The following is an 18,394-nucleotide window of genomic DNA, read 5'->3' on the forward strand; positions in this document are numbered from 1 at the left end:
GTAATCATTGCATTAATTTATTCCATAAACATTTATCAAGCTGTTAGGAGGTGCCATGTGCTACACAAGGCACTGATTACTTCAGTGAAGCAAGCGGCTACCGTCCTTGCCCTCAAGGAGCTTATAGTCTAGCAGAAGTGTGGGAAAGTCTGCTAGATGAAAACCGGAGGGTCACACGGGATGGAGATCATTAAGAGAGGATAGAAGCCTGGGCTAGGATGGTACAATAGAAATGGAAAGAATTGACAGCTTCAATATACCCATTAGAGGTAGCATGGGGCAGGACTGGAAGTGGGGCATGTGGATGTGGTAAGCAAATGGCTGGACACAGAGGTACTGTATATTGCAATGGGACACACGAGCAGGAGGCAGACCCTGGGTGGAAAAATCAAGACTTCAATTTTTGGATGTGTGTAGTTCAAGATGCTTGTGTGATAATTAAGAAGATATAATAAGCCTGGAGCCCAGAAGCAATCTGGGTGGGAGATAAAGGAGACATCAACATATAGATGGTATATCAAGCCATGGGAGTGGATAAGATTGTCTGTGGACAAAGTACAGAGTCAGAAGAGAGGAAGAGCCAAACCTGGGGCTGAAATAACTCCAACATTTAGAGTCAGGGAGAGAAGGAGCCAGCAAAGGAGGTCGAGGCATAGTCAAGAAGGAAAGAAGAGAGCATGGAGAAGGTGCACCATGGAAGGTGATGGAAGACAGAGTTTCAAAAATGCAGCCAAGAGGCCAAGTAAGATGAGGACTTATAGTGTCTGCTGGAATGGCTCCATGGAGTTCAGTTTCAGGGGAACAATGGGGCAGAAGAAGTTGGAGTTGATCTGAAAATAGGAGACAGTAAGTGTTTTCAAGCCGTGGAAGAAGAGGATAGCCAGGGAGTTGAAGGTATTTTTGTGCGACTTTGGCTTCCAGGCAAGCATGGTTAAAAAGCTGAGACCTTGGCTTGATGAACCCAACGTGGGAATCCTTGCCAAGTTAATAACTCTGTCTTGAGTTAAGTTGGATAAAGACGGAATGAAGACCCAAAGAATCAGATGAGATATGAAGTTTGAGTGTCAATTATCTAGTAATGTCCATGGGGCCAAAGAACTTCTTGCCGCATAACGTTCTATCATTCTATCGACAGACCTTACTTTACGTAACCTTTCCTCTTATTGCCAGTTTGGTTATTTCCAAGTTTCTAAGTCTATAAATGCCGCTGCAATAACATCTGTAAGCTTATGGGTTTTCTTTCAAATTACTTCTTCAGAAGCCTAAGCCTGGAATTAGTGCTTCAAGCAGAATGAATATATTTATGACTTCTGAAACATATCGCCAAATTGCTTTCCAAAAAGGTTGTGTTAATTGGCATCGCCATCACTAGGTGTCAGCAAACCTTATTTTCACTTTAATTTGTACTTATTTGATATCTGGTGAAGCTGAACATACTTCCATATCTATATCCAACCCTCTAAACCTCCTCTTGTGAGAATATACACTTCTGCCCACTTACTTTTTGGTGTCTCTAGATTTTTCTTTTTACTTTCTCCTAGCTTTCATATCTAGCGATTAATATTTTGCCTGTCATAAATGTTTTTCCTGAAGTATGTGCTTTAGTCATCTCTTATTTTTCCTTGTATAGATTTTTTTAAAAAGTCAAGTATATGAATATTTTTCTCTTGCTATTACAGAATATATTCCTTCAGAGCCAGAAAATTATACTTCCAAATTATCTGATGCTCAGTTAGTTTCTGTTAGGTTTTTAGATGAATTTCTTAATTAGCCTAAAATTTATTTTATATTTAAAGTAAAAAAGGTGAATTAAACTATGTTTCCACATTGTAAGCCAGTTATTTCATCAACTTTCATGAAATAATTCTTTTGTTTCCTCTTACGACAATGCTCTTTAAAATTTTTACATCTTTTTTTTTTTTTTTTTTTGGTACGCGGGCCTCTCACTGTCGTGGCCTCTCCCGTTGCGGAGCACAGGCTCCAGACGCACAGGCTCAGCGGCCATGGCTCACGGGCCCAGCCGCTCCGCGGCATGTGGGATCCTCCCGGACAGGGGCACGAACCCGTGTCCCCTGCATCGGCAGGCGGACTCTCAACCACTGCGCCACCAGGGAAGCCCCAAAATTTTTACATCTATTTCTGAGCTTTCTACTCTATTCCATGGATCTATATTCTTATTTTTAAACCAGAGTCATGGGCCAAATTATTGCCACTATATATGTGTTTACAATCATATGGAAATGGTCTTGCTTAAATAATTTTATTTTTTCAAGATATATCTTGGATATTCTTGACCAGTTCATATTATTATTCCAGATGAACTTTATATTAATTTTAAGACAGTCTATTCAAATTTTCACTGGGATGGCATGAAATCTAGAAAATAGATTGAGGAAGTAGTGACATTTTTATGATCTCTTCCCACCAAGAAACATAGTATATGTCTGGATATATTTAAGATGTTTTTCATATCTTCCAAGAAAATACCTTATGTGTCTTTGTTTTTATATTTGCTTATGCTTTTAATTGATAAGGTTTTCCTATTATGAATTATAAATAGCATCAATAGACCACTGCCTCACTATCTAATTACTATTACTATTGCTTAAGACAAGCTGTCGCATGGCCAAAATCACTATTTTTGTAGCTGGCTTCAACATGTATCTCCTAGTAAAAATGATTTGAAAATACAGGGTATATACCTCATTCTTCAAGTTTGTGCCTGAGTACTTCTGTTGTTTTTAATGAATGGGATCTTTCATTAATGGATGTTAACAGTTTGTCTTACATGTAGTAAGGTTATTGTTACTTGAATGTTTACTGAACAATTAAAGTTTTAAACGCTAATATATTTAGATTTTACAGATATACAACCACTTAAGATTAGCAAATAATGATATTTTTGTCTATTCCATTCTAATAATTATTTCTATTACTTGTTTCTTGTATTACTACACGGGACACAACTTTAGAAACAATGTTGGTTGTATCAGTGATGGAATTGATGTTTCTGTTCTGATGTGTAAAAGAACATTTCTAGTCTCTCCTTTAGGAACCATGCTGTTTGTGGGAAATACTTTTATTCCTACATTTTTTCTGTTTTTATCAGTATAAGCCATTTTTACTGACTGTTAAAAATCTCTTTATAGGTATACAAACATGTAATTTTACATAATGCAAAATGAGATGTCACGCATCCCTTTTTGTGTTTGTCTGTGTGTATGAGGATTTCAGTTGTTTGTGTTTTTGTTTGTTTGTTTTTACTTGTCTCTGACCTTTCCTCCACCACATGAATCATTCCATCAGGGGAGCCTATGTTTACAACTTAGCACGAATTCTTCCATGTTTTTCTCCATGCTCAAATAACCATATAGAGCCATACATACATGAACATACACAGGGACATTTTTTGGATCAATACAAGATCATGCTATACATACTTTTCTGCATCTTGATGATTTTACTCAACAAAATCTCATGAAGTCCCTCCAAGACAATCGGAATTGCTCTAATTCTTTCTTTTTAATGCCAATTTCATAACGAGGATGAGGATACACTGTCTTCTCATTGTCTTGTGTAAAGAGACAAAGCTTCTTGGAAACAGAGTCTCTGTACTATATGGGTCTTTTTTTCCCATACCATGAAAGTTACTAGAATGTTATTAGGTATATGATGGGCAGTGAGCAAACACTCTTTGAACCAAGCTAATAGATAGAATCGGGGAAAACCATAGACTTCCATCTCTATGGGTCTGGGATAAGGAATTATTTAAATAACCAAAGATCTAAGACTTTCAGGCAAGTCACAGCTAACAATCAAGATAGGAAATATTTTGAAATAATATGACCAAGAAATGGAGACTGACATCTTATCGAAATTACTAAAATAATCAGCCCAAAGTTGGGTTCAAAGAATAGCTTTACTCAAATTACTAAACTCTTATCTCCTTTACCTTGAGAGTGGTGGTTAGCTGGAGAGAGTGAGGTAAAGGCTTTGTGGGAAGACTCTAGAGGGATTAGGGCAAACCACAGTGGGACTCGGGGTGGGGAAGAAAGCACCCATAGTTCTCTGGGTGGTAAACATCTTTTGTAATGTTCCAGACTAGATGTGAATGGTGATTAACTTATACTAGTGAACCCAAGGATAGGTCAGCAAATTGTGCAAAGCAGCACTTTTCAGTCAATGAACAAGTTACTTTCCCTCACCTCACTGAGCCGAAGTACTACCCTTAACATTTTCAAAATGATAAAAGAAAAAAAGCTTTGTGTAATCTTAACTCATCGGAGTCCTGGGTGTATTCAATGATCATGGTATTTTCTACCAGTCTCTATCAGCACTAAAGTCGGCTATTCTGCAGACTGATAAGAGAAATAAAAGTTTGGCCATACCTATACTTCGATGCGTAAGCATCCTTTTCACAGAATCTATTCATTCTGGTGCAGGGCTGATGGAGGCTTGGATGAAGGCTTCGACAGGTTTTTTTTGCCCCCCCCCCCATCCTCCACACTGCCACCCACACGAGGACAACAGAAAGTGACAACAGTCAGATAACTTGAAATCCATGAGTTCTGATCAGTTATGACCTGAAAGCTTGATTCTTTTTATTATTTATCCCTCATTAAATGCTCTGGCTCTCCTTTATTAAATGTTAAATCATCTTAAGTGGTACGGTTCTTGCTATTTGAAATGGCAAAGTGTAAGGAGAAAGAGAAAGTGACCCATCTCCTTGTTAATGTGGCACTCAAATAAAACAGAGTGAGCTCGACAGACAGGTCAAGGCTGCTGATGGTGATTCTGTACAGTTATCCATAATACAAGAGCTGTAATTAGGGAGAAAATGTCTCCTTCCAGCCACCGAGACTGCAAGGCAGGAATTCCATTCTCCCATGGGGCGCAGTTGGTATGTGAATCAGAAAATGCCTGAATATGCTCACGTTGCTACCTTTCTCTCATCCAATGACAGGGCTGCCGTGCTGCCCATGGCGGGACTGCCATAGCAAGAGCCCATGGACTTTCCAGGGAACACCCCCTTGGGATATTCACTGCCCACATTGCTTTCTCTCCCTCTCTGTCAACATCACCTGAAGCCATGCACATAAGACAGTTGTCAAGAGAAGTCTGAACACATCAGGAAAAGAAACCATAAAACAGCAAAATTCGACACTTAAGACACATTTAAGGAATCTTGACCATGAATCTGAACTTATTTTTTTTCTCTCTTTTTTAATCAATGTGGGTTTTTTTTTTAAGATTTTTTTTTTTTGATGTGGACCATTTTTAAAAGTCTTTATTGAATTTGTTACAATACTGCTTCTGTTCTACATTTTGGTTTTTTGGCCACGAGGCATGTGGGATCTTAGCTCCCCAACCAGGGATTGCAACCCGCACCTCTTGCATTGGAAGGCAAAAGTCTTAACCACTGGACTGCCAGGGAAGTCCCTATCAATGTATTTTTCTGAGACATTAGTAGTCCATCTTTTCCTTAATTTCAACAAATAAAGGTCATCTTTAGCTGTGTAAGATGACAAACTCCATGAGGGCAGGCCCATGATGTGTCTTATTCTCTGCTACCTCCCCATCACCTTGCAGAGTGTATGGCATCTGGTGGGCACTAAGTATCAGTTAACTAAATGAGTTTGATAATTTGACAATGAGGATCTCATAACTAAGCTTATTTGATCACTAATGGATATTTTACACACAGAAGGAAGCTGGCGTCAGTTGTGTAAAATGAGACAGTAGAGACCAGTTAAAAATCTTTCCTCTTACCTTATCTTTACTGCTTCGAAACAGGTAAATTTCAGGGCACTTTTTAGCTCCAGATGAAATATCCAGCCAGTTTTCTGAGTTCTTTAAATGCACACAATCTTCTTTAAAAGTACACCTATCAAAAAAGAAAAAAAAGGGGGGGTAGCAGCACACATGCATCAGTTAAAACTTTCTCATACTTGGCTTCGGTTCAAAATGCCAGGCTTTATATAGTGGATTACTGATTTCAAGAAAGAATAAGAACACGATGCGAAAACCATGAAAAGCAACAGGAAACCAGCAGAGCATTTTTTCCATCATGTCTCAGAGCAGAGAACAAATGTGGACATGTTGAACTTAGACTCCTGAGCCATCTCTCTCAAGATAACATTGCCAAATACATCCAAAACACAGCTTCCCCTGCATCCTACAATTAAAGAGCCCCCTTCTAGAAAAACCTGGTACAGAACAGCTCAAGAAAGGGTTCACACATTGTATACATTTTAGGTTTGCGATTCATTTCTAGAATATCAACCCATTGTGTAACTTTTTTTGTTGTTAAAAAAAAATGAAAGCGACCATTTTGTGCTTTGCAGTATGATAATCAAATAAACATATTGCAAGGGCAGAGTCTTCCCAAGAATTTGATAAGACATTCCAGAACCATCTGCTACATAACATTTATTTCGACAGATGTCAAATTATATCAAAAGATACTGGGTAAAACATTTGCCAGGGCCGCTTTGCCAAGTCGGCCAGCTCAGAGGATGCCCCCAAATAAATGTTAGGCTGGGGTCAGGGCCAACTACTTTTTTTTTTTTTTTTTCAGGGCCAACTACTTTGATAAACACCATCATAAGCTGAAAGGTGAGATCACCGCTTTGCTTGACACCTGTCTCTGTCACTCTAGGTCACGCGAACTTGGAAACTCTTGCCTCACCAGCAGGGCCGCCAACTTAACAAGAAGAATGAACACCAAGGGCCCTGTGATTTCCGAATGGTGTTGGGCTCCACAGACATCCCCTGAACGGTATCAAGGAAAAGAACAAAACATCTGTTACCTCTGCCTCCTCGAGGCCCAAGGTTAAAACGAAGGGGTGGAGGAGAACTAGTGACAGTAAGTTTTTAAAAAAACCGAAAATTCATGAATCATGTGAGATTGAAAAGCAACTAAATAATAACCACATTCAGCTCTGGGGAGTCCCTGAAAGGATGTGAGTGGAGTGAGGTGTGGTCCCCAACAGTGCATTTGACTTCACAAGCATTTTATTTCTTCTTCTTCCTCTTCTCTCTCTTTTTTTTAATTCTTAAGAATTTAGGCCCCATGGCTTCATCTTTGAGCGCTGAGCTAATTTGAATATGACAAAAATAGAACAGGAAGCCAGCGAGTTTCATTAACCATCACCCCCAAGTGCAATACTTTCAGCATGTCATCATATTCTACCATCCTGGGGAGCCCTGCTTTCAGGGAGCACATCTGTGCCCAAACTCTCCTCCACCTGTGTCATCTCCTTCTCCTTCTCATGACCGCGGGGACTTTCATCAGCAATTCTCCAAAGCCATAAATTCACCTGACCCTTGATGACTACTTCGTCCATCACAGACATTAAGTTCAAATTAAACCTCCTTTTCAACATCAGGGAGAGTTTGCGATGGAGGTACACGTACGGCTGGATAGAAACACGGAATGATGAGGTTGGTTTCCTATTTTGTATTTGGAAGTGATGATGACTGTCAAAAACTACCTGCCTCTCAGAGGCATTCTGGTTTGTATAAGGCACTTCCTCTGCCTAAAAAAAGGCAAAAAAAAAAAGAGAAAAAAGTCAGTTCTAGAGTGACTGGCGTACAAATATTTTTGTAGGCTCTTAATACTGCCTGGGAGTCAAGGCCTAAGGCTGCCAAAAAAACAAGTGTAAAATATTTCATACAAATAGTGCTACAATTTGCCAATTTGTAGGCAGAAAACGGTAGTGCCACTGAATTATCAGTCCCTTTTCTGACCTCCTATGGCATCTCTTGTCAGCACCACACATTTGGGTATTTAATCATATGCTGCCTTGAATTACAACTTAACTGTTTCATATGTCTGTGTCATTTCCCCCCAAGTAAGCTGTAAGATCCTCAAAGGAAAGGAAAGTGTCTTTAATATTTCTTCTATAAATCCTTCAGTGTCTGGCAGCATGGTATGCAAATACTAGGGTTTCAATAAATATTTTTGAATGAATGGATGAAACATGAAATCTCTACAGGTCCTTTCTGTAGGTGATTTTTCTTTCTAGAGTTTCCTTATGATTTATGTCTGACTTATACTTGCAGTCAAGAGACTATCTTTAATGTAAGCTAAAAGTTTGAATCTGGGGCCAGAGAGGCAACAGATTAGAAGTTGAGGTTTTCAGTTTGTCTTTTTGGGGGGAAAAAAAAGAAGAAAAAAAATATATACATGGACCTTTCAATTCCTATTTTGTATAAGGTGAAAACAAAATTTAACCATGTTAAGCAACTAAACATAAATTCCTGGTTTATAAAACACCTCTGAGATTTCTAAACTCTCATTCCTTGCTTCTCACCAGCTGAAAAATAAAAATAAAAAAGCAAACTGTGACACCAAGAATGAATAACCAGATGGTCAACCAACAACAATATCTTATTACTTCTCCAGTACGGCAGATTATAAAATCTTCACGACAGCACGTTACCCACACAGATTTCTTCAGGAGGGGGAACAGATCTTACAGCTCCCACGTTTTAGTAAACAAAACCAGTTACTTTGAAATGGTCCCTTTTGAAAGCCATCACTCTTATTCCTATACATCCACGAAAGCAAGGGTCAAGTGCATAGACACTTAAGCCTTTGCCCAAATACAATTAAAATCTCATTGTCAGACTCGGCTCTCGGTGAGGCGGATCCTCAATGAAGCCGTCTCAAATAGGCTGATTTCTTAACTGGCTTCATTACAATTTCTTCAGGCCACAGATAGGAGGAAAATGGGATTCAAATTAGAATGAGCGCATTCTGGAAAAAAATGGCAGAGATATGTTTGCTTTTCTTATCTTATGCTATTGCCCCACTCTCTACGGAGGATCTCTCCAAAAGTCCTACGCCTCCCAACCAGTACTTTATTTTTCTAGTCCTTACTTCCAGCTAGCTCTCTTGCCTACAAAATAAGGCCAATGTGCAGACACTAGCCTACTTGCAAATTAGGAAACAGCCAGCTCAAATGCAAAGAAAAAAACTGCCTGAAGAAAAAAAAAAATCCCCAAACCCAAAAGTTAATTTAAAAAAACCTTTGCTAGGTTAAAGAACCGTGGATGCAATTTAGTGAATGAAACTATTTAACAGGCTTGTTCATAAAATCTGCTGTAGAGCTTAATCTATTCAAAATAATAAGAGTTTGAGATTGTCACTCACACTATTCGAGTACGTGGACCAACCCTCCCAGACCCCTAACTCGTAACGTTCATTCAAAACCTACCCCGGCCCCGACTCATGAACAGGGAGATTCCAGACACTTGTTTCTAAGTTTGCTGTTTGGAATTCAGAAAGCATTTGCATACAGTGGGTTTGCTTCCTGAGTTTGTGGAAATCTGTCTAAACCCTGATGTCCCTGAGTAACTACTCCACCATGTACCTGCCTGGAAGGAACACTGCCCCATGCCTGGCACTGTTCTGAGTGTTTACAGTTAGTCTTCCCCCATTAGTCCTCACAACCACCTCATTCTACAGGGGTGAAACGGAGGCTCAGAGAGGTGCAATAACGTGCCAGGGGTGCACAGCCCCAAGTGGCTGAAGTCTGGTTTCAGAGCCCCACGCTTGGCCCCTTGGCTGCAGGGCCTCCTGTGAGCCCTAACTGCCATTTAATAAGGTGCACAAACACGATGACATGTAGAGTTCCTCCTGGCTTCCTGGGGCCCCAACAGTGGTTGGAGAGGGGGCTGTGCCAGGATGAGGCGACAGAGATGAGGACCCCAGGAACAGATGAATAGAGAAGGTGAGACAGCGCATCCAGGACGAAGAGGGGAAGCAAGGATTCGGGAGGAAAACAGGGGCGGGGTGGGGGGGAACCTGAGAGGCCTTGAATTTTTACACATCACTAGCCCTGAATACAAAACATCCAACTAGAGGTTAAAATTCCAGGAGGCCCCAACTCACAAATCTATTGTGTTCCAGAAGTTTGCTTGCAAACCATCTGTTTGTAATATGGAATACACTTTTCTCCCCACAGAAATGTTATAAACAGTGATTAGGTCTCCAGGTTAGCCCACAAAACCTGTTTATCTGTAATGTAACTTCAGTTCTATCTATCTGCAGTATAAGAGTAGCAGAAAACAACGAGATTGAAGCCATTTGCTTCGTATAGCAGTTTTTCTTCTTTACTTATTTGTGTTTCTGCTCAGCTGGTAGTCTGGGAACAGTGCCCAGCTGGATCGACTTTTAAATTTATTGTTACAGTATTGTATTTATACAGTATTTCTATTTTTTTTTTAATGGGGATGGCTTAAATTATTGTTTTCATGCCAACATAAAGAACAGGGAGACCCACCTCTGGAAATGAGCTGAAGTTTCCAGGCAGGTGAAATGCCCACGGGATGGGCTGGGGGACCTTGAGAATCTGACTCTATTAGGCTAAAATCTCTCGGTAAGAAGTTAGCACTTACTCAAACTTGAAATAGAAACTCTGAACTCAGAAATGTAACTTCTACTTCCTGCCACTCGAATTTCATCAGCATCTTCTAATCTAATTGTTCACCAAGAGCAGACAATCCCTGAAGTAAACTGATAACTAAATATCTGGTAATTGGCTTGAATGGGAGCAGTGGTGTGACCTGTTCCAAAGATTCTCTACCGATACAATATCAGAAAACTTTTAACAAGGAAACAATCCAGCCTCTCTCTCAGGAAACAGGAGACTGTGTCCATCCTGTGGGTAGATTTTTGCCACAAGAGCAAAGGTCTTCCGCTAAGTGATTTGAAACAGCTGTCTGCATTTTTCAGAAAGGCACGGAGTCCAGAGGAAGGGCCACGTGGTCCCCAGAATCAGGGGGCTTTCATTAATGCTGTCAGTCCACAAGATGGAGAAACCAATCTCGACTGAAAAGAAGAGAATTGGAAGTCACTGTGAAAAACTAAACTCTGAATTGCAGGCCTCCAGAGTCAGCCAAGGGGGATGCCAAAATACGAGACCAAAATAACTTGCCGGGAAAGCTGAAAAACTGAATTTCAGCTCCAGTGATGAAGATCCAGTCTACATAAGAAAATGATGCTAATAACAGAGACAATTTAGAAGATTTGTTTTTTTTAAGTGAAAACACCTCACCTGCCAAGAGACGTTCTTTCACATGATTCGATCCACTTATTCTTCACAAAGCTATGAAGTAGGTACAACAAATTTCCCTGCTTTACAGCTGGGGGAAACTGAGGCACGGAAGCCTCCATATTGTTCTCCCAAGGTCACAGAGTTAGGAAGCAGAGCGGCTGAGATACCAAACCAGGCAGTGCAGCTTCCGAGTCCATGGTCTCATCTCCTACCCTGTAATGCCCCTCATAAGGGCTCTCACTCACTGAGCCCTCCCCAGGGGCCAGGCACTGTTTCTAGACTTTCCGGGACTTAACTCGTTGATCCTACAACCACCTCAGGGAGTAGGTATTGTTATCGGCTCCATTTCAAAGACAAGGAAACTGAGGCACGGAGAGGTTAGCATGCTATGAATCTCAGCAGTCTGGCACTGGTATCCATACTCTTACTACTGTGCCAATGCCTCAAAATGTTCAAAGGTTTCCGGCACAGCAATGTCATGAATGCCAAGATAAAAGTAAATATGTCCTCCCAGAGCTTGGGCCTTACGGGAAAATATAGGTTTTATTCCACTTCTCAGCATTTCTCAAAGTGTGTCCTTCGGGTTGTTTTAGGTGTTAGTGTTAAAGGAGGGTCAAGAAATTTGGGAAACACTAAATAAAATTAATGGTCTTCTCTATTGCAGGACTTCTCAGAGCCTTGAATATGCCTGTGCGCTTTGTAACTTTCCAAGACAGAAACAGATGATGCACCATCTTCCAACGTTTTTGTTGAGGGATTAGAAGTTCTAGCCATGCACGTTGGGAAACACTGCCTGATCTCAGTTAATGAGTAATAATCCAAACGGAAGATCAAATTAGAAAACTTCGGACCTTTTTTTACTCTTTTTTTCTCGTCTCTCATACCAGTTGATTGTGACCTATTAATTCCAAGCATTTCTCTATACTATCTCCTGCAGTCCGCCTCACCCATCACTTCTCACCTAGGCTCCTGCAGCAGCCTTCTGATGGGCCTCCCTCCTCCCTGCCTACAGTCAGCCTCCACAACAACATCTAGGTATTCTCAAGGACAGAACTGATCACACCACTTCCTACTTAGGAACCCTCAGTGGCACCCTTTCACTTACACCAAACGCCTCTACTTACATCACTTTCATGACCGGTGGCCTAGAACACACATTTCCACACTCATCTCAGTACTCAATACCATGATCGAGCTCCTGCTTTCCTCTCCAAACTCATCCCCAGGCAATCATGGGTTGATAAGTCTGTCTCTCTAGCCTACAAGCTCCTAAATACAACGGTCGCTAATATCTAGTGCGTGGTGCCTCACAGAGAGCAGTTACTTAATAAACACATGCAGTGAAAACTGCCCAGCTCTTCCTGGCATGTGCAGAATGCCCCAGGGCCTGCAATACTGGTGAAATGGTGTTCCTAGTTCAATGTCACCTCCTCCATACCTACCCAGACTCCAGGCAAAGCAGTCGTGCCCTCCTCTGTGTCCCCATGGGCACCTTACAAATGTTACAAAGCACAATGCATTGGTTGCTAATTGCCTGTCTCTCTGACCAGACTATAAGATCCCCAAGGAAAAGGCTAACCTTATTCACCTTGGCACCCCCAGGGCCTAGTGCCATATCTAGTATTCCTTCTACAAATATTGTCTGAGTGCCCACAAGACATCAAACACTGGGCACTGGGGACACATGAATACCTAAGCCAGTTAAAGCTCCCCTCTTAATGAGCTTATATTCTGTTGAGGCACACAGACAAAAACCAAACAAGCAGACAATAATTTAAATAGTTTCAAACTGAGGTAAGTCTTCTGCAGAAATCAAAAATATAGCAGGAAGGAACTACTTCAGATAGGCTGGTCAAGAAAGATGGCATTTCAGCTCAGATTTCAAGGATGAAAACAATCCAGCCACATCAAGAGTAGTGGGAACAGCATTCCAGGCAGAAGGAACAGCGTGTGCCAAGACCCTGAGTTCACTGAAAGCTTGGTCTCTGCAAGGAACTGATTAAAGACCAGACTGGCTAGACTTCAGTGAAGGAAGGGGAGAGTAGAGTGGGTCTGCCAGTTACAAGCCAGTGACCTTGGGCAAATCACATGCCCTCACACTTGTGTCTCCGGCTTTCCAACTGTAGAAACGCAGATCATAATTGTTTCTATCTCATGGAGCTGTTTCAAAAACGTACATCTATTTAACTGAGGCTTCCAATAATGCCTCAGTAAATCGTTGTTATTATATTTATTACACAGGCAAGTGAAACAGAATTTAGGTAAAAGGTTTGGATGACATAAGCCAAACACACACACAAAATCATAGAGATGCAAGAGGGATCTGGGCAATAGGGGTAACCAGACTGCCTTCTGCATTGCTCACGTACACCAGGTCAACAATCATCCTGCCTTTTCCATGTAAGGAGGCAGACACAGCTCACGGCTTCTTGGAAGTTCCTTTTTTTTAAAAATAAATTTATTTATTTTATTTTTATTTATTTTTGGCTGTGTTGGGTCTTTGTTGCTGCACACAGGCTTTCTCTAGTTGAGGCGAGTGGGGGCTACTCTTCGTTGCAGTGTGCAGTCTCCTCATTGCGGTGGCTTCTCTTGTCGCAGAGCATGGGCTACGTGTGCAGGCTTTGTGGCTCGCGGGCTCAGTAGTTGTGGCTTGTGGGTTCAGTAGTTGTGGCTCGCAGGCTCAGTAGTTGTGGTGCACGGGCTTATTTGCTCTGTGGCATGTGGGATCTTCCCGGACCAGGGCTCAAACCCATGTACCCTGCATTGGCAGGCGGACTCTTAACCACTGCGCCACCAGGGAAGCCCCTTGGAAGTTTCTTAATCACAACCCTCCTCCTCCCAAGGGTTCTTCGGGTCTCCCTATGCCTTGAGCCCCAGCTATGAGAGCACCTCCCATGGCGTATTGAAATTATTTGGTCAGTGCCTGCTTCCCACACTAACCTGTGAGCTTCTCCAAGGCAGAGCCTCATTCATTTTTGTTTCCCCAGGGCCTAGTATCTGGCCTGGTATTCAACAAGCGTTAGCTAAATTGGATTAAGAATTAAATTTTCAAGTCACTAAATTCTTGTCTATGTCTCCATGATACCAGCATTAAGTTGTTTCATTGATTTTTGTTCACTGGGCTGGCCAGTTAACTGGCGTGGTGGAAAACCAACCTTTGTCTTGAAACTTGGAGCTATTTAGCACACGTAAAACACATCTGCAGACTGAAACACTCACACAAAAGGGAGCTGTGGCCTTCACCCCATGTGGTTCTTTGGTGGGTGATGAGTGCACTAAAAATTGGTGATTTAATTTCCAAACGCAAACCCTGAACTGAAGAATTTAAGGGAGGCATTCGTAAAAAACAGGTAGCAAGGAAATAAAGATGGGAAAATGATGTCTCTTGAGTCAGGAAGATCTGGGTTCCAAACTGCTCTCCCACACATTTGTTCTGTAACAGTGAACACATTCCTTAGCCTCTTAGGACCTCAGTTTCCCCACCAGTAAACAGCTGGCAGCGGTAACAACCCCATCTTCCAGAGAGCAATACTGAATCCCACATGGGGCATTTCAGGAATGGTCCATTCTCCATAGAGCGGGATACAAGTGCCCAAATGTTACAAAACATCACAAGAGCAAAAACACAAAAGACTGGCAGGAAGGCTTCCAATGAAGATATGAACATCTGTTTGAATGTGGAGGAGTTGCTGGGAACAGGACAAGTACTAGGTCACCAAGACAAGTGAAAACATTTGAAGAATTTTTAAAAGCCAATCGATACATACTTACAAAATTGCTTGCTGCCTGAGATAAGGTCATTTCAAAACAAAAAATCTATTCCATTAAAACATATATTTACTAAAAGGAGTGTTCCTAACGGTACCTGCTTGAGTCAGGCTACATCAATTAAAGAGATGCGAAGATAAGTAGTTTGGAGGCTGAGGTTGGACCAAAAACAAAACTGGCTTCTGAGTACGGTAAGCGTTCTCCCTGTGCCAGCCACTGTCAGCTGTCCAGGCGCAAAGAGCTGGGCGCCTTCATAGTTTCAACCCCTCTTCACCTTCTGCTTTGAAATACTCCCAGCTCTTCTAACAGCTGACAAAGATGATGAAGAACCCAGGGGATTCATGTCCACCCAAGACCCGCCCCTCCCAGCGTGAGAAGGCCCCCAAATCCCTTTCAGCATCTTCGGTAACCCAGATGCCCGGGTTTGGCCTCTGCCAGGGTAATTCAGTGATGCCCCCAGGCCCGAATAACATATTCCTCTCTGCTCCCCACTGCTTCCACCCCACAGACAGCTGTCCTACTTGCTTCTACACAATTAGCTGGCACAATGGGGTCCTCACACAAGGAGGTGGGGCCACCCCAAAACCCCATTATTATGATGAACGCTGCCATTAGAGCTGCACTGGACCATAAAGGAGTGTCACTGCACAGACTTCAGGCACGAGGACACATCCCGGATTAGAAGGAAAGGAGGGACAGATGCAGAATTAGAACCACCTTTCACCTCAAACTGTCTTCCCAGCCACTCGGCTAGATGAGGTCATAGCCTACGAAGGGGGCCATCCCCAAAGTGGAGTGTGCTCCTTTGGGTCTTTGCTCAGCTGTCCCCTTCTCCGTGAGGCTTTCCAGGATCCTCCGGTTGAAACTAACCTCCCCTGCCTCCAGTCAGCATGCCCTACCCTCTCCTTGCTTTATTTTTCTTCCTAACAGTGATTGCATCTGACATGCTATTTTCTTCTTTATTTTCACACTGTCCATCCCCCCTCACGTAGTGGGTCGAATAATGTGGTCCCCACAATTCACATCCACCCGGAACCTCAGAATGTGACCTTATTTGGAAACAGGGCCTTCGCAGATGTAACGAGTTAAGGATCTCAAGATGAAATCGTCCTGGATTTAAGGTGTTCAATGACTAGTGTTCTGCCAAGAGAGAGGAGAAGGACATTTAAGGCCACATAAAGATGGAGGCAGAGGTTGGAGATATGCTGCCAGAGGCAAGAAACACCAGGAGCCACCAGGAGCTGGAAGAGCAGAGGAAGGTTTCAGCCCTCGAGCCTTCAGAGGGAAAGTGGCCCTGCTAACAGCTTGATTTTGGATTTCCAGCCTCCAGAACTGTGAGAGAGTAAATCTGCATTGTTTGAAACCACTGAGTTGGTGACCACTTGCTATGGCAGCTCTAGGAAACTAACACGGCTCACTAGAAGGACCTCCATGAGGGCAAAGATTTGGGGCTGAGCTGTTCACTGCTAGAGAATCCTGGTGCTTAGAACAGTGTCTGACACACACTAGGTACTCAGTAAAGATCTGTTAAGTGAATGCACGGATGCTTAAACTTTCAAGCTGGAAGGGTTTCTATAACTCAGGTTGGCCCGGAGTTCCATATTTAAACCAGTCATCCATGGTGGGTCCATTTGGACCAGGCTCTGCCCTCTCCTCCCACCACCATGAGGGATAATGTCTCCTTTGTTTCTCCTCCCTTTCACTATAGTGGTAGGGAAAGGTACTGGCTTGGGAGTTAGAGCTGAGCCTAGATTTGAAATCTGGTTCCACTACTTACACAACCTGTAGTAAGCAGATTAATGGCCCCCAACGATGTCTATGTCCTAATCTCTGGGACTTGTTACCTTACATGGCAAAAAGGACTTCAAAGATGTGATTAAGGATCTCAAAATGGGGAGATTATCTTGGATTATCCAAGTGGGCTCAAAGTAATCACAAGAGGCTGCATGAGAGGAGGCAGGAGGGTCAGAGTCAGCAAAAGAGACGTGATGACGGAAACAGAATTCAGAGCCAGAAAGATCTGAAGAGGCTAGACTGCTGGCTTTGAAGATGCAAGAAGAGGCCACAAGCCAAGGAACATAGGCTGCCTCCAGATACTAGAAAAGACAAGGAAACGGATTCTCCCTAACAGCCTCCAGAAGGAATGAAGACCTTTCTACACCTTGGTTTTAGCCCAAGGTGAAACCCACCGTGGACTTCTGACCTCCAGAACTGCAAGATAATAAATGTATGTTGTTTTAGGCCAGCAAGGTTGTGGTGATTTGCTACCGCAGCAGTAGGAAATGAATATAGAAACCTAAGGCTGTTTTCTCTTCTCAAAAGTGGGAATTGTAATAGTACTTTCTTCACAAGGTACCAGGAGGACTAAACGGAACATGCATGGAACATTCAGGGCACAGCATCTGATGTGTGATAAGCATATTCTCCTCCATGCATGGTGACCCTGCCTCCTGGCTGGGCCTGGACTCAAGGCAGGCTTCCTGGAGAAGGGGCCCTGTAATAGCTTTCTGAAGGATAAGTGGCCACATTCTGATGGATTCCTCTACTGAAAAGCCCTCAGGGGCCTTCTCTGCTACATAATGCCCGCGTCTCACGATGGCAGACTGAACCAGAGTAACTCAGGTTTCAGAAGAATGTGGCGATGGGTTACCATGCACCAGGCGTTGTCTTGGTCAAGTTTTCAGGCAATAGCAGCTCATAGGCCTTAGGGTGGTTGATTGGCCCTGGGGAGGCTTGAGGAAGGAATGTCTCTTGGGAGAGAGAGGGAAGACAGACCTCAAGACAGGAGAGCAATGCAAGGAACTGGATTTGTCCATAAGCAAATCATTGAATTCTTTTTGCTTATTACTCTGGGGTATTGAGGATGAATATGTTTAGCAGGCAGATTTTAGTTTTTCTCTCCAGTGTTCAAATCCCCTTCTGCTACCCCAACGCTTTCAGAAAGTCTGTTGTCAGACCAGGTTGAGAAATGACCTCGTTCACAGTGTCACGTGTTGAACAGCCAGCCAGCAGATGAAAACCTAAAAACTGCTACCAGGGGCTGCTTGGAAGTCTTCTAACTGTAAACGTGGAAGCATGCAGAAGGATATGAGTAAATGTTAAATTTATACAAACAAGTGAGGGAAGCGCACAGATACCTTATAATTCGCACACCTGGGGGCTTTGTCCCCGCCCTGAACACATCCTGGGCAGGGTGGGGCATTCTGGGATGGACAATAAAGATGAGTGTGGCCTCTCCTATGTGGCCCATTTTCTGAAGAGGACCCAGCCCTGGTTCCATTACGTGATTGGGACCGCAAGTGGAGCCCATGGTGGTGGTGGGAGAAGTGGAGAGGTATGTGAAATTTGGAGAAACAGCCGCTAAGTAGATGACTCAGGAAGAGAAGTGAGATCAACTCACTCTTTATAAAATATACTAGAAGACAGTGACCCTAGAGGGGGTAGGAGTGGCAGGTGTGGTACAATTAATGCTTGGGTTAACGCACTTCATGTTCTATATACAATGCCATCAGGATCATCTTTTAAAAACACAAATATTATCGTGCCAGTCCTCTGTTGAAAAC

General features: G+C 42.6%; 1 protein-coding gene across 1 annotated transcript in view; it reads right to left on the minus strand.

The window, feature by feature from the left end:
• Nucleotides 1–18,394, minus strand: part of PLXNC1 (plexin C1) — a 141,882-nt gene that overhangs the window by 81,454 nt on the left and 42,034 nt on the right. Inside the window, exon 5 of the mRNA XM_079937189.1 lies at nucleotides 5,770–5,884. Coding sequence (XP_079793315.1) covers nucleotides 5,770–5,884 — 115 coding nt within the window. The remainder of the gene's footprint in view (nucleotides 1–5,769; nucleotides 5,885–18,394) is intronic.

The sequence above is a fragment of the Stenella coeruleoalba genome (assembly GCF_951394435.1).
Source record: "Stenella coeruleoalba genome assembly, chromosome: 11".
NCBI classification, from domain to species: Eukaryota; Metazoa; Chordata; class Mammalia; order Artiodactyla; family Delphinidae; genus Stenella; species Stenella coeruleoalba.